The sequence below is a fragment of the Notechis scutatus genome, chromosome 2, assembly GCF_049901735.1.
Source record: "Notechis scutatus isolate UNSWTSFEM ecotype Mainland chromosome 2, rNotScu1.2, whole genome shotgun sequence".
Taxonomy (NCBI): domain Eukaryota; kingdom Metazoa; phylum Chordata; class Lepidosauria; order Squamata; family Elapidae; genus Notechis; species Notechis scutatus.
The window spans coordinates 137,030,388-137,049,454 of NC_142010.1; the positions used below are offsets into that span (position 1 = coordinate 137,030,388).

At 42.0% G+C, this 19,067-nt stretch overlaps 1 protein-coding gene across 3 annotated transcripts; it reads left to right on the forward strand.

Annotated features, from left to right (window-relative positions):
• Nucleotides 1-1,604: 1,604 nt before the first annotated feature.
• TMBIM6 (transmembrane BAX inhibitor motif containing 6) lies at nucleotides 1,605-17,724 on the forward strand. 3 transcript variants are annotated; one of them, XM_026683864.2, is made up of 10 exons: nucleotides 1,605-1,676; nucleotides 9,223-9,324; nucleotides 10,736-10,844; nucleotides 11,651-11,771; nucleotides 12,829-12,877; nucleotides 13,126-13,223; nucleotides 13,327-13,406; nucleotides 14,475-14,575; nucleotides 15,065-15,137; nucleotides 16,257-17,724. In XM_026683864.2, exons 2-10 carry the CDS (start codon nucleotides 9,269-9,271, stop codon nucleotides 16,278-16,280), a joined length of 711 nt encoding a protein of 236 aa, XP_026539649.1. In that variant the 5' UTR covers nucleotides 1,605-1,676; nucleotides 9,223-9,268; the 3' UTR covers nucleotides 16,281-17,724. The 3 variants fall into 3 exon arrangements, with proteins under 3 accessions (XP_026539649.1, XP_087810136.1, XP_087810138.1); XM_087954010.1 differs by lacking the exon at nucleotides 1,605-1,676 and adding an exon at nucleotides 1,869-2,313; XM_087954012.1 differs by lacking the exon at nucleotides 1,605-1,676 and adding an exon at nucleotides 8,432-8,621.
• Nucleotides 17,725-19,067: the final 1,343 nt, after the last annotated feature.

Genomic DNA, 19,067 nt, shown 5'->3' on the forward strand with positions numbered 1-19,067 from the left:
AGTCTTCTAGTCCCAACCTCCTGTTTAAGCAGGAGACCCAGTGGTGGGATTCAAATTTTTTTACTACCGGTTCTGTGGGCATGGCTTGGTGGGCATAGCAGGGGAAGGATACTGTAAAATCTCCAGTCAGAGGTGGTATTTGCCAGTTCTTTGAACTACTCACAATTTCCGCTACTGGTTCTCCAGAACTGGTCAGAACCTGCTGAACACTATCCAGTCTCTTCTTAAAAACTTCCAGTGATGGAGCACCCACAACTTCTGAAGGCAACCACTAGTTAATGGTTCTCACTGACAAGAAATTTCTCCTTAATTCCATATTGTTTCTCTCCATGATTAGTTTCCATCCATTTTTTTTTGTTTTGCCTTCTGGTGCTTTGAAAAATAAGTTGACCCCCTCTCTTCTTTGTGGCAGTCCCTCAAATACTGGAATATTGCTATCATGTCACATCGAGTTAATTGTTGCAGAGCGCCATGTTATAGCTTTTCGCAGGTGCTTGAAAGGAAACACAATACAGGTAATCCTCAACTTACAATCACAGTTGAGCCCAAAATTGACGTTGCTAAGTGGAGAAATTTGTTGTGTGAGTTTTGCCCCATTTTACGACTCTTCTCGCCACATTTGGTAAGTGAATCAGCGCAGTTTTTAAATTAGTAACCCGGGTGTTAAGTGAACCTGGTTTCCCCATTGACTTTTGCTTGTCAGAAGGTGGCAAAAGGGGACCCCCTGATTCTAGGACATGGGTATCAAACTGGCGGCCTGTGGGCCGGATACATCACGTGCAGGCCATGACCACCCCAGCTCCACAAAGGGGAAAAACATTGTGAAACATCATGTGATGGCAATATGACGCCACAAATTTGACATCCGTGTTCATTGCAACCGTCGTAAGCGTGAGTTATCAAGCCTCCGAATGTCATAAGACACTTTGAATGGTCATTAGATGAACTGTTGTAAGTTGAGGACTATTGTAGATTTTCCGGACAAAGCTTGAAAATTCCAGCGACAGAAAAATTATTACAGTAGTAGATTGCCCGGCAGTGCACGTTGCCTGCAATGAGAAGCTTCTACCAGCAGGCTGCGCTTCAGGCGCAAATAAACCTCACTCAGCACTCAGCAGAATCAACTCTTGCTAATGGCGCTGCCTGGCAGCCAGCGCTCTGCATGTTGCACTTCTTCCGCTAGGGGTCGCGCGCTCCTTTTGGGGAAGGAGGGCTTGCGAAGAAGGGGCAATAAAAGTCTCCACCCGTCACGGGCGCCGCCTACAGACTCGATAATTGGAAACCAATGAACGTCGCGAACGTACGTATCCGTCTGTCTGTGCGTCTGGTTTTTTTTTTTTTTTTTTTTAATATTTAGCTGTGTCTGTCTATCTATTTTTTTCTCTCTCTCTCTGTGCGTGCGCAAACCAATCGCAGCTGCTTGGGCGCGGCCGTGGGACCAATAGCAACGCGAAGGAGTCGCCTCTCAGCCAATGAAGAAGTATGCAGAACGCTTGGGAGTGTGCGGAAACACCAATAGGGATCTGGGGCGGGACCTTGAGGATGCAAGTACCAATGGCAGGTGGGGAGGGGATAAAAGAGGTGGGGCGGAAGCGTTCGAGGCCAGAGACACGTACGGTTCGACCAGAACAGTAGCAGCTGTTGTAACCGTGACGGGACGCCTTCTCTGCGGCGGGGTAAGAAGACGGCCGGGCTGCCTCTTTCGGTTTCCGTTCCCATAGCAACCTTATGACCCCCCCCCACAGACCCCCCCCCACGCTCCTTCTTGCCTCCGCGGCGTCTTTTGTGAGGTCTCTCCGAAGGCGTCACCGTGCCCCTTCCCCACACCCTTCGGACTTTCTCCCCGCGAGGAGTTAAGTGTGGAGGGCGGGGCGGGAAGCGGGTGGAAAAAACGAGACCGTCCCGGCTTTGCTTCGTGCTGCCCCGGCCATTCTGACGTCCGCGTTCTGAGCGATAACGTCATAGAGACCTCCAATTCCGCCCCTTTCCCCTCGCACCCCCCACCCCCCACCCCACGGTAGGCTCGGTGGGCGGGATTTTCCTCGGTCTCGGAAAGACGGCCGCCTTCGGCGATTAGATCCCGGCCTCGGGGAAGGGGTGGTGGTGGTGGTTTCCAAAGGCCCGCCTCGGGTCTATCCAGGGGCCGCGCAGTTCCGTGTTCCCAAGCCCTCGGGGACTGGTGGAATGAGGAGGGGAGGGGAGGGCTGTGCTCTTGGAGAGCTTGGCCTGCACCTAAAATGGTGTATCTAATGTGAGACGCCGATCTCGTCCTAGAGGCGGATAAGACGACGACGGCGAAAGGCAGCCATAATAGTAATACAATAAGAAATAATATAGTAATATGTAATATATAATAGTAATACATAATATGAAATAATATAATATGAAATAATATAACATAAATAATGTAATACTGTATATTCCGTTTCTGTAGCGTAGGTTTAAGAATAGACGTCGTCTGATCTCTTTCGGTTTTCCTTGAAAGATATGGCGCTATTCCGCCACGCGGGGTGTTTTTTTGTGTGTGTATGTGTGGGTGGGTCTAGCTCAGAAGAAGTATTTGGGGGGGGGGGGCGTGGGCTTTTTTTTGCTTTTTGCTTCTTCTTTTTGGCTATGTCTTGTTCGGAGTGGAAAAGCTTGAATTCAAGAAGAAGAATTGGGCCTGCCTAATCCGAAAGTATTTTTTGCTGTTTTGCGTTGCCGATTTGCCTTCCTCTTCTTTTCTGCTGCCGTGGGGGAAACGGGGGAAACAGGTTTTATGCAAATGTGGGGGTTTGTTTCTTTTTCTTCCCCAAAAGGAGAAGAAGAAGCCCAGAGAAAACCAGTCTTTCTGGGTCTCTGGGCATCCCTCTTGTTCAATGTGTGGGACTTCATCCTACCCTACCTAGCAGTGTTGCATCCTGGATTTCTGCTTCCAGCAGAATGAGATAAAATTAAAACTTCAAATATATATATATCCTCCTTCAAGCAGAGAAGCCACAGGGTATACTCACTGGTGAGTTGGAATATTTTTGAAGGATTGGAGGCTGAGCCTCCCAGAAAATAATGATCCTGAATATTTTTGCATATAATTTTGGTTTTCTTTTTATGGAATAGAGGTTTAGCTGGAATTTTCAATAGCAACAGCACTTAGAGTTATATACCTCTTCACAGTGCTTTTACAGCCTTCTCTAAACATTTTACAGAGTCAGGATATTGCCCCCAACAATCTGGGTCCTCATTTTACCCACCTTGGAAGGCTGGGTCAACCTTGAGCTTGATTTGAACTGCCAAATTGCAAGCAGCTGGTAGTTAGCAGAAGTAGCCTGCAGTACAGCACTCTAACCACTGTGCCATTGAGGCTCATCATATATGCATTATATAGCAATGGTCCTCAACCTTGGAAGCTGGACATTAGTTCCTAGAATCGTTAGCTATTGCCTTGCTGACAAGGGTAATTCTGGGAATTGAAAATCATACCTGATAGGTGCCCAAAATGAATAAGGTAGCTCTAGAGCAAATTTCTCCAACTTTTAATGCTCTTCATGTTTTTTTAATAAATATTGATCACATTGATGTCTTCTAGTTACAAATGCATCTGAAAGTCATCTATTTGATGCATTTAAGAAAAGTATCTGGAGTGAGTGAGACCTTGCATTTGTACTGTTTTATTTGTAAAAGGAATGTTCTGAAACAAATGAATTCTGTAATGTGCACTAAAAGGCACATGCAAACAAAAGAGAATCAATACTAGGTTGCAAGATCCATGTCAAGTAGATATAAACCACAATTGTTATTGGGAAATCTGAACAATGTAGGCAGAGATAACCTTCCTATGTTTCCGTTAGTTTAGATTGGACTCTGTTACCCTGATAGCTTGTTACATTTGAAAGATATTCACATCTGTGGATATTTTAGATGGTTTTTCTATTAAATAAATTTATGCTGCTTTATGTGTAAATTGTTATAAAGTTTCAAGCGTAGCATTGGCATGTTTCTTGAATTTCAGTTATTTTATCAGTTGTCATCAAGTTGGATACTAAATTAGATAATCTTCCACACGCTTTGGGAGAGTCAGGTTGTAAAGCCTGTGCCTTGCATTCTGCTTTTGGACAGTATTTTCCAAAGACAACCTACTGTATGAACACTAGTCTGAGCCAAGAAAAACTCAATGATGTGAGATTTGTCTGATATGGTATTTATAAGGAGGGCACAGACAACTGCTCAGTAGTGTTGGCTTTTGATGAGAAATTGAGTTTTTAAAGATAAATAGTTTGCTACACAAGAATTAAAAGAGTCAGGATGAACTTTTTACCTTTAGTGTTTCTTCCAGCAGAGTCTGTACAGGTAAACTGGCAAAATTGTGGCCATGACCACACACTGAAGCTTTTTTTGTATGTGTATATATGAGATTGATAGACATTCTCAAAAAGATTGGGGCTTCAGTCTTGGTGCTGTAATTGCCATTTGATTATTTTGACACTCCTCCATCCAACATGTGACAATTGGTGTGAACCCTTTCGATGTGGGGCAGAGGATCAGATGAGTTTTTCAGTTTTTCTTCATAAGTTATTAGTCATAGGAGTTTCCTATGATGGCTCTCCTGGATAGTTCAATTGACTCCTGTGGCAACAAGATGACTTGCAGTACAAGACTTCAAAGCTAATTGGCTGGCTTTCTGATGTCATAATATTGAAGGAATGTACAAGGTCACGGTTCATTGTGTGACATTTTTCTCTCGCAATTTGGTGCTGTGAGGATTGGTCTGCTTTTTACAGGAGAGGCTATAAATGGGGGACAACCTACTCCCTGCCTCCTTCCTCTTCTCCGCTCTTTGATAGCTAGTAAGTTCCTGTTGTGGATAATAGTAATGGAATATGGAGTTGTTTGTATAACTGTAACAGAAATTCCACCTGGTAGGTTGGGCATGCTATGGGTTTCATCAGCCAAGGAATGTCAGCTGGTAGATACTAGGTGTGCCTTCTCGGCTGTAGGCCCTGTCCTCTGGAACATTCTCCCCTCAGGTCTGAAGATGATTTCAACCCTATTGGCCTTTTCATAAGGCTTTGAAAACCTAGATTTGTGCCTAGGCCTAAGGCCCTTGAGTGTAAAAAGTCCCATTTTCTGGTTATATTGATATACAGGATGGTTTTTCTCAACTACCATATATATGTATTTAATTTGTATTATATTGTAATGGTTTTTATCTGTTTGTTTGATTGTTCACTGCCCAGAATCACTTGCTTGAGATGGCAGCTACAGAAATGGAATAAATATTAGCCCTTGGTGATTAAAGGTCGTATATGTGGCTAAGTATTTCTGGTTATTTTTTTAAAAAACTCAGAACAAACTGATCCTGAGCCTAGATTACAGTGGTGCTGCCAAGCCTGTTTGCATTCTCTAGTGGATTTCCTTTCCAATTCTAGGGTTTATACTAATAAATTGTCTCTTTGGATGTATATGGCTAAGGAATAATTTCTGAGTCAATATACTTGTTGAATGTGTCCTGCTCTGCATTTGAAATGTAGGCTCTAATTGTTGCTTCACAGAACATTGTTGATCAAACTGTACTGCTAGATAATATGCATTTCATATTTATCATTTGGGTATATAGTGGTGGGAGGAGTTATATTTTACACAAATTCAAATAACCTGGTATTTTGTAGGATTGTTTATTAAGTATTGTCTTATAATTTATTTTGGATTGTCCTTATCCAAACAAGCTACCAAGTAGCTCATAAATATTAGGATAAAGGCAATTATCATCCTAGGTTTATCGTCCAAAAGACATGACTATGAGATTTTATAGGCAGAAGAAAGATTGGGCAGGATCATTCCTCAGAATAGTTTAAGATTGCAGTTCTTCTGATTGTACTTACACAAATAAGACAGATGTTTTTGGCTACTATCGGGATCTTCAAAAGCTAAATATACTGGTAAATATGAAGTGGGAGCCTTTCCATTCAGTCAACAGTTAACATTCTTTTTGTTGGACATGTTATCATCCTCCTGTATTCCTGAATGGTGTTCCTTCCCAGTGGCAGTTTTTTTGCTTTTCCTTCAAATTCAGTCATCCACAGTCTTATAGGAGAATTAATCCAAAAATTCTTTGTACTTGGTCAACATTTTAAAACTGACAAAACTCCTTCTGTAGGCATGCTGCATAGAACCTCATGTCTAAAATGCTTGTTGCACAACTGTAAATGTTAAAGAGTCTTAAATGCTGTAGCCTCCGGTAAGAAATTGGAAATGAGATTTTTGATATTACTATTTTATCAGTGGTCTTTTGTTCCAAAGGTTGCAATGGGGCTGTTTCACCAACATCTCATCTAGTAAATAGCGTTTTGAAATTAAGGAAAATACTTAATACTTAATACCTTCAGCATTTTATGAAGTTGTACGGTCGAGGACATGTCAAGCGCCACGTGATGTATCAGGACTTTTTTTCCCCTTTGCTAAACCGGGCGTGGTCAGTGCGTGGTGCATCTGGCCCGCGGGCTGTGAGTTTGACAGCTCTGGTCTAGGAGCAGTAAGGTTGACCTTGGGAAAGTCTTCTTTGTTGAACATGCCCTACTTCATCAGAGGTTCTTTGCATTCAGGCAACCAGTGGAGAGTTTATAGAGCAATGGCCTGCAGTTGTGTACTCAGCGTCTCTTTTTTGTTTACTAAGGGTACAATTTGTTTGAGGATAACCAAGCTCTGTAATTTTTACAATGTTACACTAACACTTTCCCCCTGATTTTTTTTCCCAAATAATGGTACCTTCTCAGTAACCTAATCTGTGATGCATAATTTTCACATTATTGGATATATTGTTAGTGCTGAAGGAAAAATATATTACGTGTATATGGCCTTTGACTTTCTCAGATTTCTTTGTGATCTGCAAAATAGTTGAAACCATCTTGTTTTTAAATGATGCAAATTAATTTTCATTATTTATATTGAAAGTTAATTTGCATTGTTTAAAAACAAGATGGATGTGTTTTGCAGAATGGGAAAAATGCAATTTAATTCTAAGCATAATACGTATATTCAAGCTGGTCAACGCCTTGGAGAACAGGACCAGATTTTTTTAAAACTCAGTTGTAGATAACTAATTCTGCCATCTGTCATAAATGGAAATAGAGATGGTCCAGTATGTCTTTATGAAAACAGCAATTTTGAATGTTGCAAACATGAAAAAAAAATCTCCGATGTTTTGAGTGGCGTCACATTTTGAGTGGGACATGCTGAACATTTCTGCCTTGAAAAGTTGCAATCTTCGATGGCCATTTTAATTGTTCCAAAGCATGGTTCAAAACACATGTGTCTCGAGAGTTTTATCTGTGGATGAAAAAAAGAATATTCCATTTCAGGCACAGCCATAAATGGACTGGTCTCTGTGAACAAATGGTCTAAAAATGTAATGTAAAAATTCTTTCCTATATTTTCTGTGGCTGTGGGCTCAGAGAACATTAATGAAAACCATTAGTTACTCCTGCAGTGGCTAAAGCTGCTGAAAAAGTGTAAGGGTTTTTGAAACATAAAGGATGATTATGAAGAGTAATCCTGAGCTTTACAGCTTCTTGTTTTACTCCTTACTTTACTTATACTTTCTTCTGGAATAGATTCAGATTTATGCTTTGTTTTGTAGCGAGTTTCCCTCCCATTGGAGAAATCTGTATTTCAAAATGTTTCCCTAATCTCGGATCTTATCTAACCTCTTCCTTGAATAGCTTTTGGCATCTGGAAGAACTGGGTGCTGAGCGGAAAATGTTTCTTCCACTCTAGTGTGACCTATTTGGATGCTCTGATGTTGAGTCATGTCACCTAATACAAGCACCTAATACCCAAATGATATGCTCTGTAATTTTCAGGTTCAGCTTTCCAATTCAGATTGTTCTTAAGGTGTGGCTTTTGATACCTCAAGACAGACTTTCTTTTTAGAACTTTTCAGTGTGATTTCCCCCCCTCCCCTGCATGTATATGCCTCTGATAAATGAAGACCTTGTAAATGTAGAGAAATATAAGAAGATAAAGAGGTTGAGTTTAATCTCTCACAAGATTAAAGGCATTAACACTAGTGCACCTTCTTAGCAAATACAAACCTACGATGCAAACTTCTTGCCAAGCCAGATCTTCCTGCCTATCAGAAAATAAATCTTTAGTTGCTGGACTGGTTTCCAATAGCTACGGCCATTATTTGCCATAAGTTTAGAGCAACTAGTTAAGAACTTTTGGATGGAGGAGGGTAGAAATGCTTGTATTGTTAAGTAAAATGTTCATGCTGGTCCCCCTGAGTAAGTAAAATACCTGTACATGTTACAAACAGAACATTGGAGTGGAATCCCACCTAGAGAATAACAACACAGCATATTGGCCTTGACTCTCAAGCTGGGAGGGCTGCCTTCCTCTAACTCCACCTCAACCTTTCCTGGGAAGATCATTAAGGAGCCTAATGCTCTTTCCAGCTGCTGTGTTGTGAAGCAAGGCTCCCAGATGAGCACAATTCCTCCAGGAGGCTTTAACTAGCCTTGCAAGAGCCTGCAATAATTGCACCATATACACCAAGCCAGTTTTTGAGTGTTTGCGGAATGATTGCAGTCTAGATTTTTCAGAGTAGGAAAAAGAAGAAGCTTGTGGGTTACATATTGGACAAGCCGGTGAGTCCCAAGTAGAAAGAATCACTTTTTAGTGGTGCATCAGGAGTTTGTTTACTTAACCTGTGTCTTTTGAGTAACGTGTGTTGCTGGATTGCTGCATATCTTATACTGTAGCTGGAGATAGAATTAATTGATGGAAACAGGAGACTACATGGAGGGAAGGATATAAATTAGTCTGTGTTTTCTGTAGGAATATGCAGATGAAGCAAATATATTTTTTCTTGGACCTGAAAAATCTGTTTTCTGCTTCTACATACCTTTTTGCTAGACTTTTAAGCTATTGCTTTAACTTCCCTGTTCTCTGATGTTGCTGTGCTTTGTTCCTTGCTGACTAATACATACAAAACATCAGATTTATTAAATTGATTATTTGAAGTTCCTTTTACCTTGAGGGAATTCTGCAGAAGTGCCACCACAAAAAATGTAAATGGGGAAGGGGGTTGATGTCATTTTAAAACTGCGCTATGGGCTGAGGGTGCTGCTTAATGTGGGAGGACCTTGTCTTTAAGGAGAAAAGTAGAGATGGAACACACCAATTCTAAGGAAAAAAATCTATTCAGGTCTTCTCCATTTGATGTGGCTTTCCTTTCTCTTTCTGCAGATTGTGTGTTTTGACATAGAGAATTGCACCTCACCAACTAAGTGCAATGGATATTTTCAACAGGAACATAAATTTTGATGCCCTCTTCAAGTTCTCCCACATGTGAGTACCTGTTGCCTGCTTAATCTTATTGTGAGAGGGTTCCGTTTCTTTCATGGATGTTTAGGAACAGAGATGTGAGGTTAGGTAGGCTCCATCACCCGTGAAAGATGGTGAGAAGGCTGGCAGGACCTGGATTGCTGGAGCCAGACCACCTCAGTTTTTCTGCTTTTTTGAGAAAAATCTGTGGATTAAAATCCTCTACTCTGGTTATAAGTTAAACATGATGAGAAAAACAGTATTTTCATATACCAGTCAGTAACCTGAACCTGTTTCTGAACCTGCTTCTGAACGAGTTACAACTCTAGTTCAGGGGACCCTGTTCTGCATGGAACTGAATCTTAAAATCCTACTTTGCTGTTTTGCCTTTTAAAACTTTTGTGGATGTAATCCAGCTTTCTGTACAACCTGGATTACAAATGTAATGTACAAGTCATTGGTACACCTGTTGCTTTTCTTGGTAATTATAGGTTTCATACTTCACTTGAAGGTTGTGCATTGCAGAGTAAAATTCTGGCTTGTATCTCATATTTTTTTCCAATAATGCCAATGGGTTTCACATAGTGCTGAGTAATATTCATAGAAACATAAAATGGTGGGTGGTTTCCCCCCAATATCTAGTAATTTACAGACAAGTAAATTACAGTAAGGAAAAAATGGAAGAAGCTACTTGAATTGGGTGGGAAATAATCTAACTAGTTTACTTTGTGATAAAGAATTGTTGACTGAGCTTGTCCTTTATGGTAGCGTTTTGTGACAATGTTCTCAGAATTCCCAGTTTGCCACAAGCCCCCAGAGGTTGAGAATCCATACTATAGATCTTAGGGCAGACAATTGTAGATGAAGGTAGTTCAAGGAAATATTTAATGTAAGATGGTGATTTCGGGGAACTATCTAGTGAGTATTACTGGATTATTGAAGTCCATGGGGAATTTTGTTTAAACTGTGGCTAGAAAAACATTTGGATCACAGACATTTAAATTTTGTTCAAATCCGTTTGCTTTTCCAAAGAGGGCAGAGCTGTTCAAAATGGCTCTTGGTTTAAATGATATGTTGTGCTATAGCCTGTTGCCAGAATGATTTGCTTTGCAAGTCAAAATTACACATCCTTCTACATTCACACTGCATTCCTCTACGACCAGACCTCACAGGTTTTTCTAACCGTCCTAAAAACCTTCATATCTTTGGTAAATACTTGGTCCTCTCTGGAAGTAGTATTTCAGCACAAGAGATTCTGAAGTAAGGAATTCTTAGTGATAGTGTGAAGAAAATGTAAGTTTTCTCTGAAGCAGGTCAGATAATATGACTCTGTGGTTTGATATGGCTAGGAGCTGGAAAATGGTCAGTTTGGGAATTGCTGTGCTTCTCTAGGTATTGTGTAACACAGCTAAATTTTCTTCCTTCATCCCTATAGCTCTGCATCAACTCAGCAGCACCTGAAGAAGGTCTATGCCAGCTTTGCATTATGTATGTTCCTAGCGGCGGCTGGTGCTTATCTCAATGTGGTTACTCAGCTGGTGCAGGTAAGAATTCTAAGGCTCTGGGACGATATATAGGCTAAATATCATCTTGGTTATTGAGGGTTAAATGCCAGCAGGAAGACTTCAGAATAGTACCTCCCATCTTGTGGAAATAAACAGGACTGTATCCTATTGAGTGGTTCTCAGCTGGTGCTCTGTGGTGGCATATTTCGTGAAATTTTAAGCCTTTAAAACTTTCCACAAACACATCCCAACAAAAAGTCTCTAAATAAATACATGTTCTCAGACAAACTTGGAGCTCTTTGTTTCTGTTTGAAAGAGCTTTTTGTTTCTATTGTGAAACTCAAGTGAGAGGTGGGACTGTAGTTACACTGTTCAGAGTCCTGCCAGATTGAAAATGTTCCCATTATCAGAATCTTTGTTAATGTTTACATTAAACCTAAGCCACATAGTAGTTAATAAAGTTTACATTTGGAGAACAGTGTTCTCTCTTCCTTTTTCTACATACCTCTACATACCTATGTAGGATGATCCTACTTGCAGAGTAGAATTGTTACAGATTTCACTGGTGCTGATGAAAATCTGTATTTAAGATATTTAACATTGAACCTATTCGTGATTAAATATTAAAATTGAAATTAAATTTTAAAAGGGACAGAATTTCCCTTCCAAGAGACCGGCAATGCAAAACACTGGTTCCTTGTTTCAAAATCTGTATGGGAAAACAGTTCCAGTGGGCAGAATTTTCTTTAAAAGAGAGAGAGATGCAGCAAACGGGCTTAGATTGAACTGGGTCTTTTCTCAGACCAGCCTGTGTTAATCCCCGTCTTTCCCACTTTGTTTTGCAGTTTGGACTGCTGACTGGCCTGGGAGCGTTAGGCCTTATGATTTGGTTGATGGCCACACCCCACAGCCGAGAAACTGAAGAGAAACGTCTGGCTATCCTGGCAGGCTTTGCTTTACTCACTGGTATGTGTGGCTGAAGAAGCGAGAACTGAGGGGAGCTGCAGCAATTTAATACTCCACATGTGCAAATGTGGAATTTCCATAAGCAAGAAAGACATTTTTAACTGCTTCCTCTTGCTGGGGTTGTGGGAGCGATGCAGTGGTGGGATTCATTTTTTTTTACTACCGGTTCTGTGGGTGTGGTTTGGTGGGCGTGGCAGGGGAAGGAGACTGTAAAATCTCCAGTCAGAGGTGGGATTTGCCGGTTCTTTGAACTATTCAAAATTTCCGCTAATGGTTCTCCAGAACTGGTCAGAACCTGCTGAATACCACCTCTGGAGCTATGCTGTGTAAGGGATGAAACGGTGCCATCAAGGCCATCGGAGGACCTGGCAGAATGGCAGTGATTGAGTGGGCAAAGTTTACTTCATGCATTAATGCAGCTACCTAGTATCACACCACAGCCGAATGGCTCTTGTGTAATCCTGTGTCTGGAGGAAGCCAAAAGGTTTTGCAGCTGAAAGGAAGAAGACGGCATTGAACATTATAAAATGAGGGATCCCTCCCTTGTGAACATATCTGAAATGACATGGAGCACTTTGTCACTTTCTGAATGTTTTTGTGTGGCATTTTGCACCTCTTGTGTCTTTTATAAAGGGAATGCCTGTAATCCATAACTTGTATCTTGTAAATATGTGCATGTGATGAATGAAAAAATTATATGTATGTATGTATGTAATTCAGCTTTGTTTGGGTATTTTCCCACGTCATTATAGTTGTGCTTTTAAAGTTGTAGCAACGTTTTGACAGAATCTCATCTGCCATCATCAGGCTTCTGTATTGTGTTCGTCTGGACGAACAGACGAACACAATACAGACGAACACAATACAGAAGCCTGATGATGGCAGATGAGATTCTGCCGAAACGTTGCTACAACTTTAAAAGCACAACTATAATGACGTGGGAAAATACCCGAACAAAGCTGAATACCATACATGTAAGTACCCATGAAAACTTAAGAAAACATACACACACACACACACACACTTGTCTCTGAGGCTACATTCCTTCCTCTTCCAGGAGTCAACTTGGGTCCTCTGCTGGAGATGTGCATTGCCATCAACCCCAGGTAAGAGGAAACTCACCAACTTGCTCTGTCCTTTGCCACTCCTCACCTTGAAAGTGAGAACCAGATATCCTGCGTGGTAGTTAATAATAGGGCCACTCTTTTCTCATTGAAGCATCTAGATTCTTTCAGAGACTTAAAAGTAAAACCCTTTGAATATTTCTAAAGCAAATTCTGTTAATTCATAAATCTGAGTCCTCCCTTCCTTCCTTCCATCCATCCATCTGATCTTGTCCCTTCCCTCCCCACAGCATCATCCCAACTGCTTTCCTGGGCACAGCAGTGATCTTCAGCTGCTTCTCCCTGAGTGCTCTCTTTGCTAAGCGCCGTGCCTACCTGTATCTAGGGGGTAAGCAGCAGCAGCAGCAGCAACAGCAACCACTTACATTCGGAGAGGCTGGGTTCATTTTGATTGGCCTTTTGTGTTCATCGTGATTCTGCTCCTTTTGCAGGTGTCCTTTTCTCTGGCCTGTTCTTGATGCTGTTGTTCTCCCTGATCAACATTTTCCTGGGCTCAACTTGGCTCTTCACGGTGAGTGGATGCTGTTTTCCTGGTCTGTTAGCTTAAAAGTTGATAACAGCTTAAGCCCCTGTAGCAGACCCACCTTTTTGGACATGGAACTGGCAACTGACCTACTGGGAGCAGCTGTTCAGATGTGCCCAGCTTCCCTTTTCTTTTACCTTATTATTAAGAGCAAGATGTTTTGCGTTAGAGCAGGGGTGTCAAACTTGATTTCATTGAGGGCAGCATCAGGGTTGAGCTTGATCCTGGGGGTACGTGGTCAGCTTGACGTCACTCGTATCAGGGCACCTGTGGTGGCCAAGTGTTAAGACAGGACTTCCCTCAGACCGTCCCTCCCTCAGACCCTCCTTCCCTCTCATTATAACCCTCCCCACTTTCCTTCCTTCCTCCCTCCCTCCCTCCCTTCCTTCCTTCCTCCCTTCCTTCCTTCCTTCCTTCCTTCCTTCCCCCGAGTTCTGTTTTTGCCTGCAGAGGGCTTCAGGAGGCCATCACAGTTGAAAACTGAGTCCAGGATGGCCATGCAAGGCCCTCCCGAGCTCCGTTTTCACTGGCAGAGGCACAGAAGTTCTTCTTTGCTGTTTCCAGGGCAGCCCTGCGGGCCAGATCCAGCCCGTGGCCCCTGAGTTTGACATCCCTGCATTAGATTAACAGATTTGGGGATGTATACAGATTGCAGTATTTTGCATTACATTCTGTAATTATGGCTGCAGATGAGTATACTTATCCGGACATCTGATCATACAATCACCTCCAGCATTAGAAAGCACCCTTCTGTGAACTTTAGGCACTCTGAGAGGGTGGGGGTTCAGATACTTTATTGGATGCCATGTTTAGGTACGTGTGTGAATAATAACTAGAAAGTTACTGTCAGAAACAAAAATGGAATTAATCCTGACATTGTGAATAATGAATTCATTGCCTGATGCCACATTCTGCTATAATTCATGAAGAGATCCGGCTCTGTATATATTGAAGCCAGGAGCTAAGACAGAATCACTTTGGGCTTTCAGTAGGTTGCAGGGCCAAGGCTATGCCACTGGAGTGATTTTGTCTTAATTGGCTTTCTTCCTCCTCCAGGCTAATCTCTACATTGGACTTATGGTTATGTGTGGCTTTGTGCTGTTTGACACTCAGCTCATCATTGAGAAGGCTGAGAATGGAGACAAGGACTACATCTGGTGAGTGCGTTGGTGACAAGCCTAGGGCTACGTAAGTGAGTTGGAGAGGAAGGAGCTGCCACATAGGATAAGGATTTGCAAGTGAGGCAGCTAAACAGGAGACACGGAGGAGCTTCTTCATTGGGTTCAAAATAAAAGAGACTTCGCTTGGAGGAAAGCAGGGAGGTTAAAACCTTTATGGTGGAAAAAGCCAGAGTTAAATATGGAAGCAAGATTTCAAATGAACTCTGGCAGTAGAAGATGGTACACAAATAGTTGATTATGAATAAAACAATACAGAAGAGGCTCTGGCAAAGCCTCCCATTTATAATTTTATGGAACAGGTGTCAAAACTTGATGGCGTCAATGCGACATATCAACGTTTTTTTGCCTTTGCGGAGCCAGGGTGGGTGTGGCCTGCACGTGACTCATCTGGTCCATGGGCTACCAGTTGGGACACTCCTGTTTTAGAGTATAACTTGATGTACAACACCTTTCTCTTTGTGCCAGGCACTGCGTGGATCTTTTCCTGGATTTTGTTAACATCTTCCGGGAGCTCATGGTCATCTTGGGCATGAACGAGGTAGGTCTGCATGCATGGGGCTTTGTCTGATGCCTATCCATTACGTGGCCAAGTGCATTGTCTCCCACAAATGCAAGCAAGAAGACATAATTACAGAGTTTAAGTGCAGGGTGTTTCCATTGAGAGTCATATGCTTTGGGAGAAAGACTTTCTTCTACTTGGCCAAAGCAGATGACTTCTTGCCCTGACTTTTCTAAATGAACCTCCTACCTAGAATGCCTCCATTTCTTTTCAGCACATACCTTTTTTTTCTGTACATTAATAAGACCATTATAGTTAGTGTGTTAGCTGGTACCTCCTCCCGTAGATGTATGTATCAAGTATAAGCCCAAAAGCAAAGGGGAAGCTTTACAAAAATTGGGAGGGAGGGCACTTTTTTAAAAATAAAATTTATAAGATATAAAATTGTTCAGAAAAAGAAAAGCTGAATAATACATTGAAGAAATAAGACATCAAGGATGAGTCAAAGGGAAGCTTGGTCCATGTGTATAATGAACCATGCAGGAAGTGAAAAACAGAGTAAAGGGATGAAGGTTTATTAAGAGTAGGGAATGAAGATGGAAGGGTAGAGGAATAGGAAGGCTTGATGTCATGCAAAGTAGTGAGAGAAAAAAGATGGAGATGGCACATTAGCAATGTGAAATTAACAGTAACCTTCCTCGACTGCTTGGGCCATTCTGGAAACAGGCACTACCTTTGTCTCTCAGGCATGTTTCAGAGTGCCTTTTCCCAACTGAAGCCACAGCCCTGTCCTGTCCTAACTTCAGGCTTCATTGCTTGCTCATTCCAACAAGGAAGAACTATTTGCAAGTTGCACTTTCATACTATTTTCATAGTGCAAGAATTAAGGGTGAGAACTTCTAAGTCTAGTTGAGATATAGGTGAGCAAATACCAGTCATTACAGAACGTTCTCTAGTAATTAAGATGGCCCTGGTTCATCACATCTTTCATCCAAGCGATCACCGATTTCTCCAGGGGTTTGCAGAATTGGTTGTGTGTTGTTGCATCAGCATTCTAACCTAGAAGAGAGCAAATATCTCTTAATTGGCATGGGCTCCCGATCCAGATCATCATGTCCAGGAGCTCAGAGCACTGACAACAATTTTTGTTTCTTTCAGAACAAGAAGAAAAAAGAGAAATAAAGTGAAAGCAGATGCCTGCGTGAAGATTCCTGTTTTCTTACCCCACCCCACCCCCCTTGCCTCTTTCTTGCTTCCATCCAACTTGATCTTCATTAAAGGTGCCCCCTGTTCTTCTGTGTGAATGAGAAGCATCTGTGACATTTTCATACTTTGTGGAAATTGGATTTCTTCCCCCTTGGGTTTTTTTTTGAGCCTCTTGAAAAAGCTAACTGGCTGATCCTAATGCTGGAGTCTGGCTTTACCCCACTTCTACATACATATCCCACTTTCCTCTTCTGACTATCAGAGGCTGAGTTCATATCTGTATTATTGGTAATGACCTGGCAGTTTTCACTGGGGGTGGGTGGGTGGTAGCATAAGTCCCTTCCATTTTTCTATTCACCTCCGATCACATTCGAATTGCAATGAGAGCAGAGCAGGGGAGAACTTTCCTCTTGCTCGTGGTGCTCTGAAATTGCTGTGGAAACATTTGCCTGATAACAAGGCTGACTTGTCCGCAGGGGTTTTTAAGAGATGGGTGTTGCACAGGTTCCTTCCCCTGGGATGGGTGCAGGGGGGAGAGGAAGAGAAAAGGATATGCAAAGCTATAAAACTCTAGTTGCAGATTGAAAAACTCCTATTGGAGATCTACTGTGATCTGATCCATCATGCTAATTCCTCCACCCTCATTTTGCCACCCGTTAGCAAAAACTAACTTGCACAGGTGAGAAATTCTTGTCTGACACTCATCTCAGTTTTTAGCAACTGCTGACAGGTTTTTGTGTGTGTGTGTGTTTGTCTTTAGATAGGTGTCAGTGTGGTAAGGTCTGGTCTGGTTTAATTGCATTCCTGATATTTAATTATTTGAGTTTGCTGAGGAGGATGAACCCAGCACCTTGAACTTTTAATGAGACTGAGCAGCCTTGGTCAGCAAGATGTCATTCCCTTTTAACATCTGGGAATGAATCCTACAGGAAATGGGTTGGAGGGAATTGGCTGGATATTATATAATGGGAATAGTATTCCTACATCCTGGAGAAACTGGGATCAGTGTGCACTTGGTATTAAAAATGGCTCCCTCTACATGCCCATTAAGCTTTCCTTGCAGCTAACCAGATAATGTTTCTCCTGCTCTTCTTGGCATCTGAAGCCAGGCTCCAGTTTTGCTTGCTTGAGAAAACAAAACATTTTTACTTCCTCCGTTCTTCATCCTTCCTTCCCCCTTGGAATAGTGCCAAGAACTAAACTGCAAGAATCTACTTCATAGAGACCTTGTCTAACAGGGTTTAATAGAATAAACTCTGTCGCTCTTTGGATGGCCAGCTCTGGCTGCGTTCTTTAGCCGCCTACTGTGAAGAGACAGGGTTTTTGAACAAACAAAAACAACGGTGTTTTGATTCAAATAAAATCTACATTGTCTTGCTTTGTATGGGAAAAATATTAAAATAAAAATCTTCAAACTTTACCCTGTTATCGGTTTTACTTTCACCAAAACTATTGCAATCAACTTCTATTGCTTGCAAATTACGGTAATGAATTTTGTGTCTTCGGGGAAAACTCTTCAGCTTGTTTGAGTTCACAGTGCGATTGTGTGTAGTTTTTGTGCTCAAATAGAGCTGGATCCCCAAGGAAGTTAGGCATTTTCTTGACTACCTGATGTTGGAGAGCGTCTGGGATCCAGAACAAGCGGGCCCTCACACATTTGCCTGTATGCTTACTGTTTACTGCCAAACCTGCAAACTCTTGTTAAGTATGACTGAATATCAGAGCTGCGGTGGTGCAGTCATTAGAGTGCAGTATTGCAGGCTACTTCTGCTGACTGCCAGCAGTTTGGCAGTTCGGGTCTCACTGGCTCAAGGTTGACTCAGCCTTCCATCCTTCCAAGGTTGGTAAAATAAAGACCCAGATTGTTGGGAGCAGTATGCTGACTCTAAACCGCTTAGAGAGGGCTGTAAAGCACTGTGAAGCAGTACATAAGTACGTGCTATTGCTAGTTCAGCCTGGGGAGAGACAAGTTTGGAAAGCAGCTGTCATGAAATCCATATAAAGAAAAAAAAGTAAAAAACCTTTTTATGGACTCTTCTCATCTTGCAGAATATGTATAGCAGTGTTTGGCATTTTTAGCATATTAATGGTGGGCAGCCAAAAGTTTGAGATGCCAATGAAGACTTTATTCGACCTGGCAATTTGTAAGCTTTTTATGATATACTGTGGGATTCTTCCTCTGGTTCCTGAGGTTATGGTGGGAACGGGTGGGATTCAAATTTTTTAACAACCGGTTCTGTGGGCATGGTTTAGGTGGTGGACATGGCTTGGTCATGTGAATTGGTGGATGGCTTGGTGGTCATGTTATTGGCTGGTTGTGGCCAACTCAATATCACTCACATCGAGGCATACATCTCCTCGCCTGGCCTCATGACTGTGGGGATGCTGCAACAGTCGTAAGTGTGAAAAATGGTCATAAGTCACTTTTTTCAGTGCCACTGTAGCTTTGGTCACTCCACACAAGCAAAGTACCAGCAAAGGAGGGGAAAAATCTCCAGAGAAGTTCCTGAGACAGGAAGTCTAGTCCTGCCAAGAATGTAATAAGGGTTAACGGAAAGGTAGTTTCTGTAAGCAACACCAGAATGTTTCCTTCCTGCCTTCCTTACAGGATTAGGCCAGTAATTTCTTCTAACAACCGGTTCTCCGAACTGCTTAGAATGTTAACAGGTTCTAGCAAATAGGTGCAAACTGGTAGAATCCCACCCCTGGGTGGGAACCTTCTGATTTCTAAAATTATCTAATTTCAGTTAGTAAACTTGGATT

Bases quoted from the DNA above. Each gene is read 5' to 3' on its own strand.
- TMBIM6 (XM_026683864.2), top strand. From the start codon at position 9,269: ATGGATATTTTCAACAGGAACATAAATTTTGATGCCCTCTTCAAGTTC. The intron at 14,576-15,064 runs GTGAGTGCGTTG...TCTTTGTGCCAG, and splicing joins GGAGACAAGGACTACATCTG to GCACTGCGTGGATCTTTTCC. The intron at 15,138-16,256 runs GTAGGTCTGCAT...TGTTTCTTTCAG, and splicing joins TCATCTTGGGCATGAACGAG to AACAAGAAGAAAAAAGAGAA.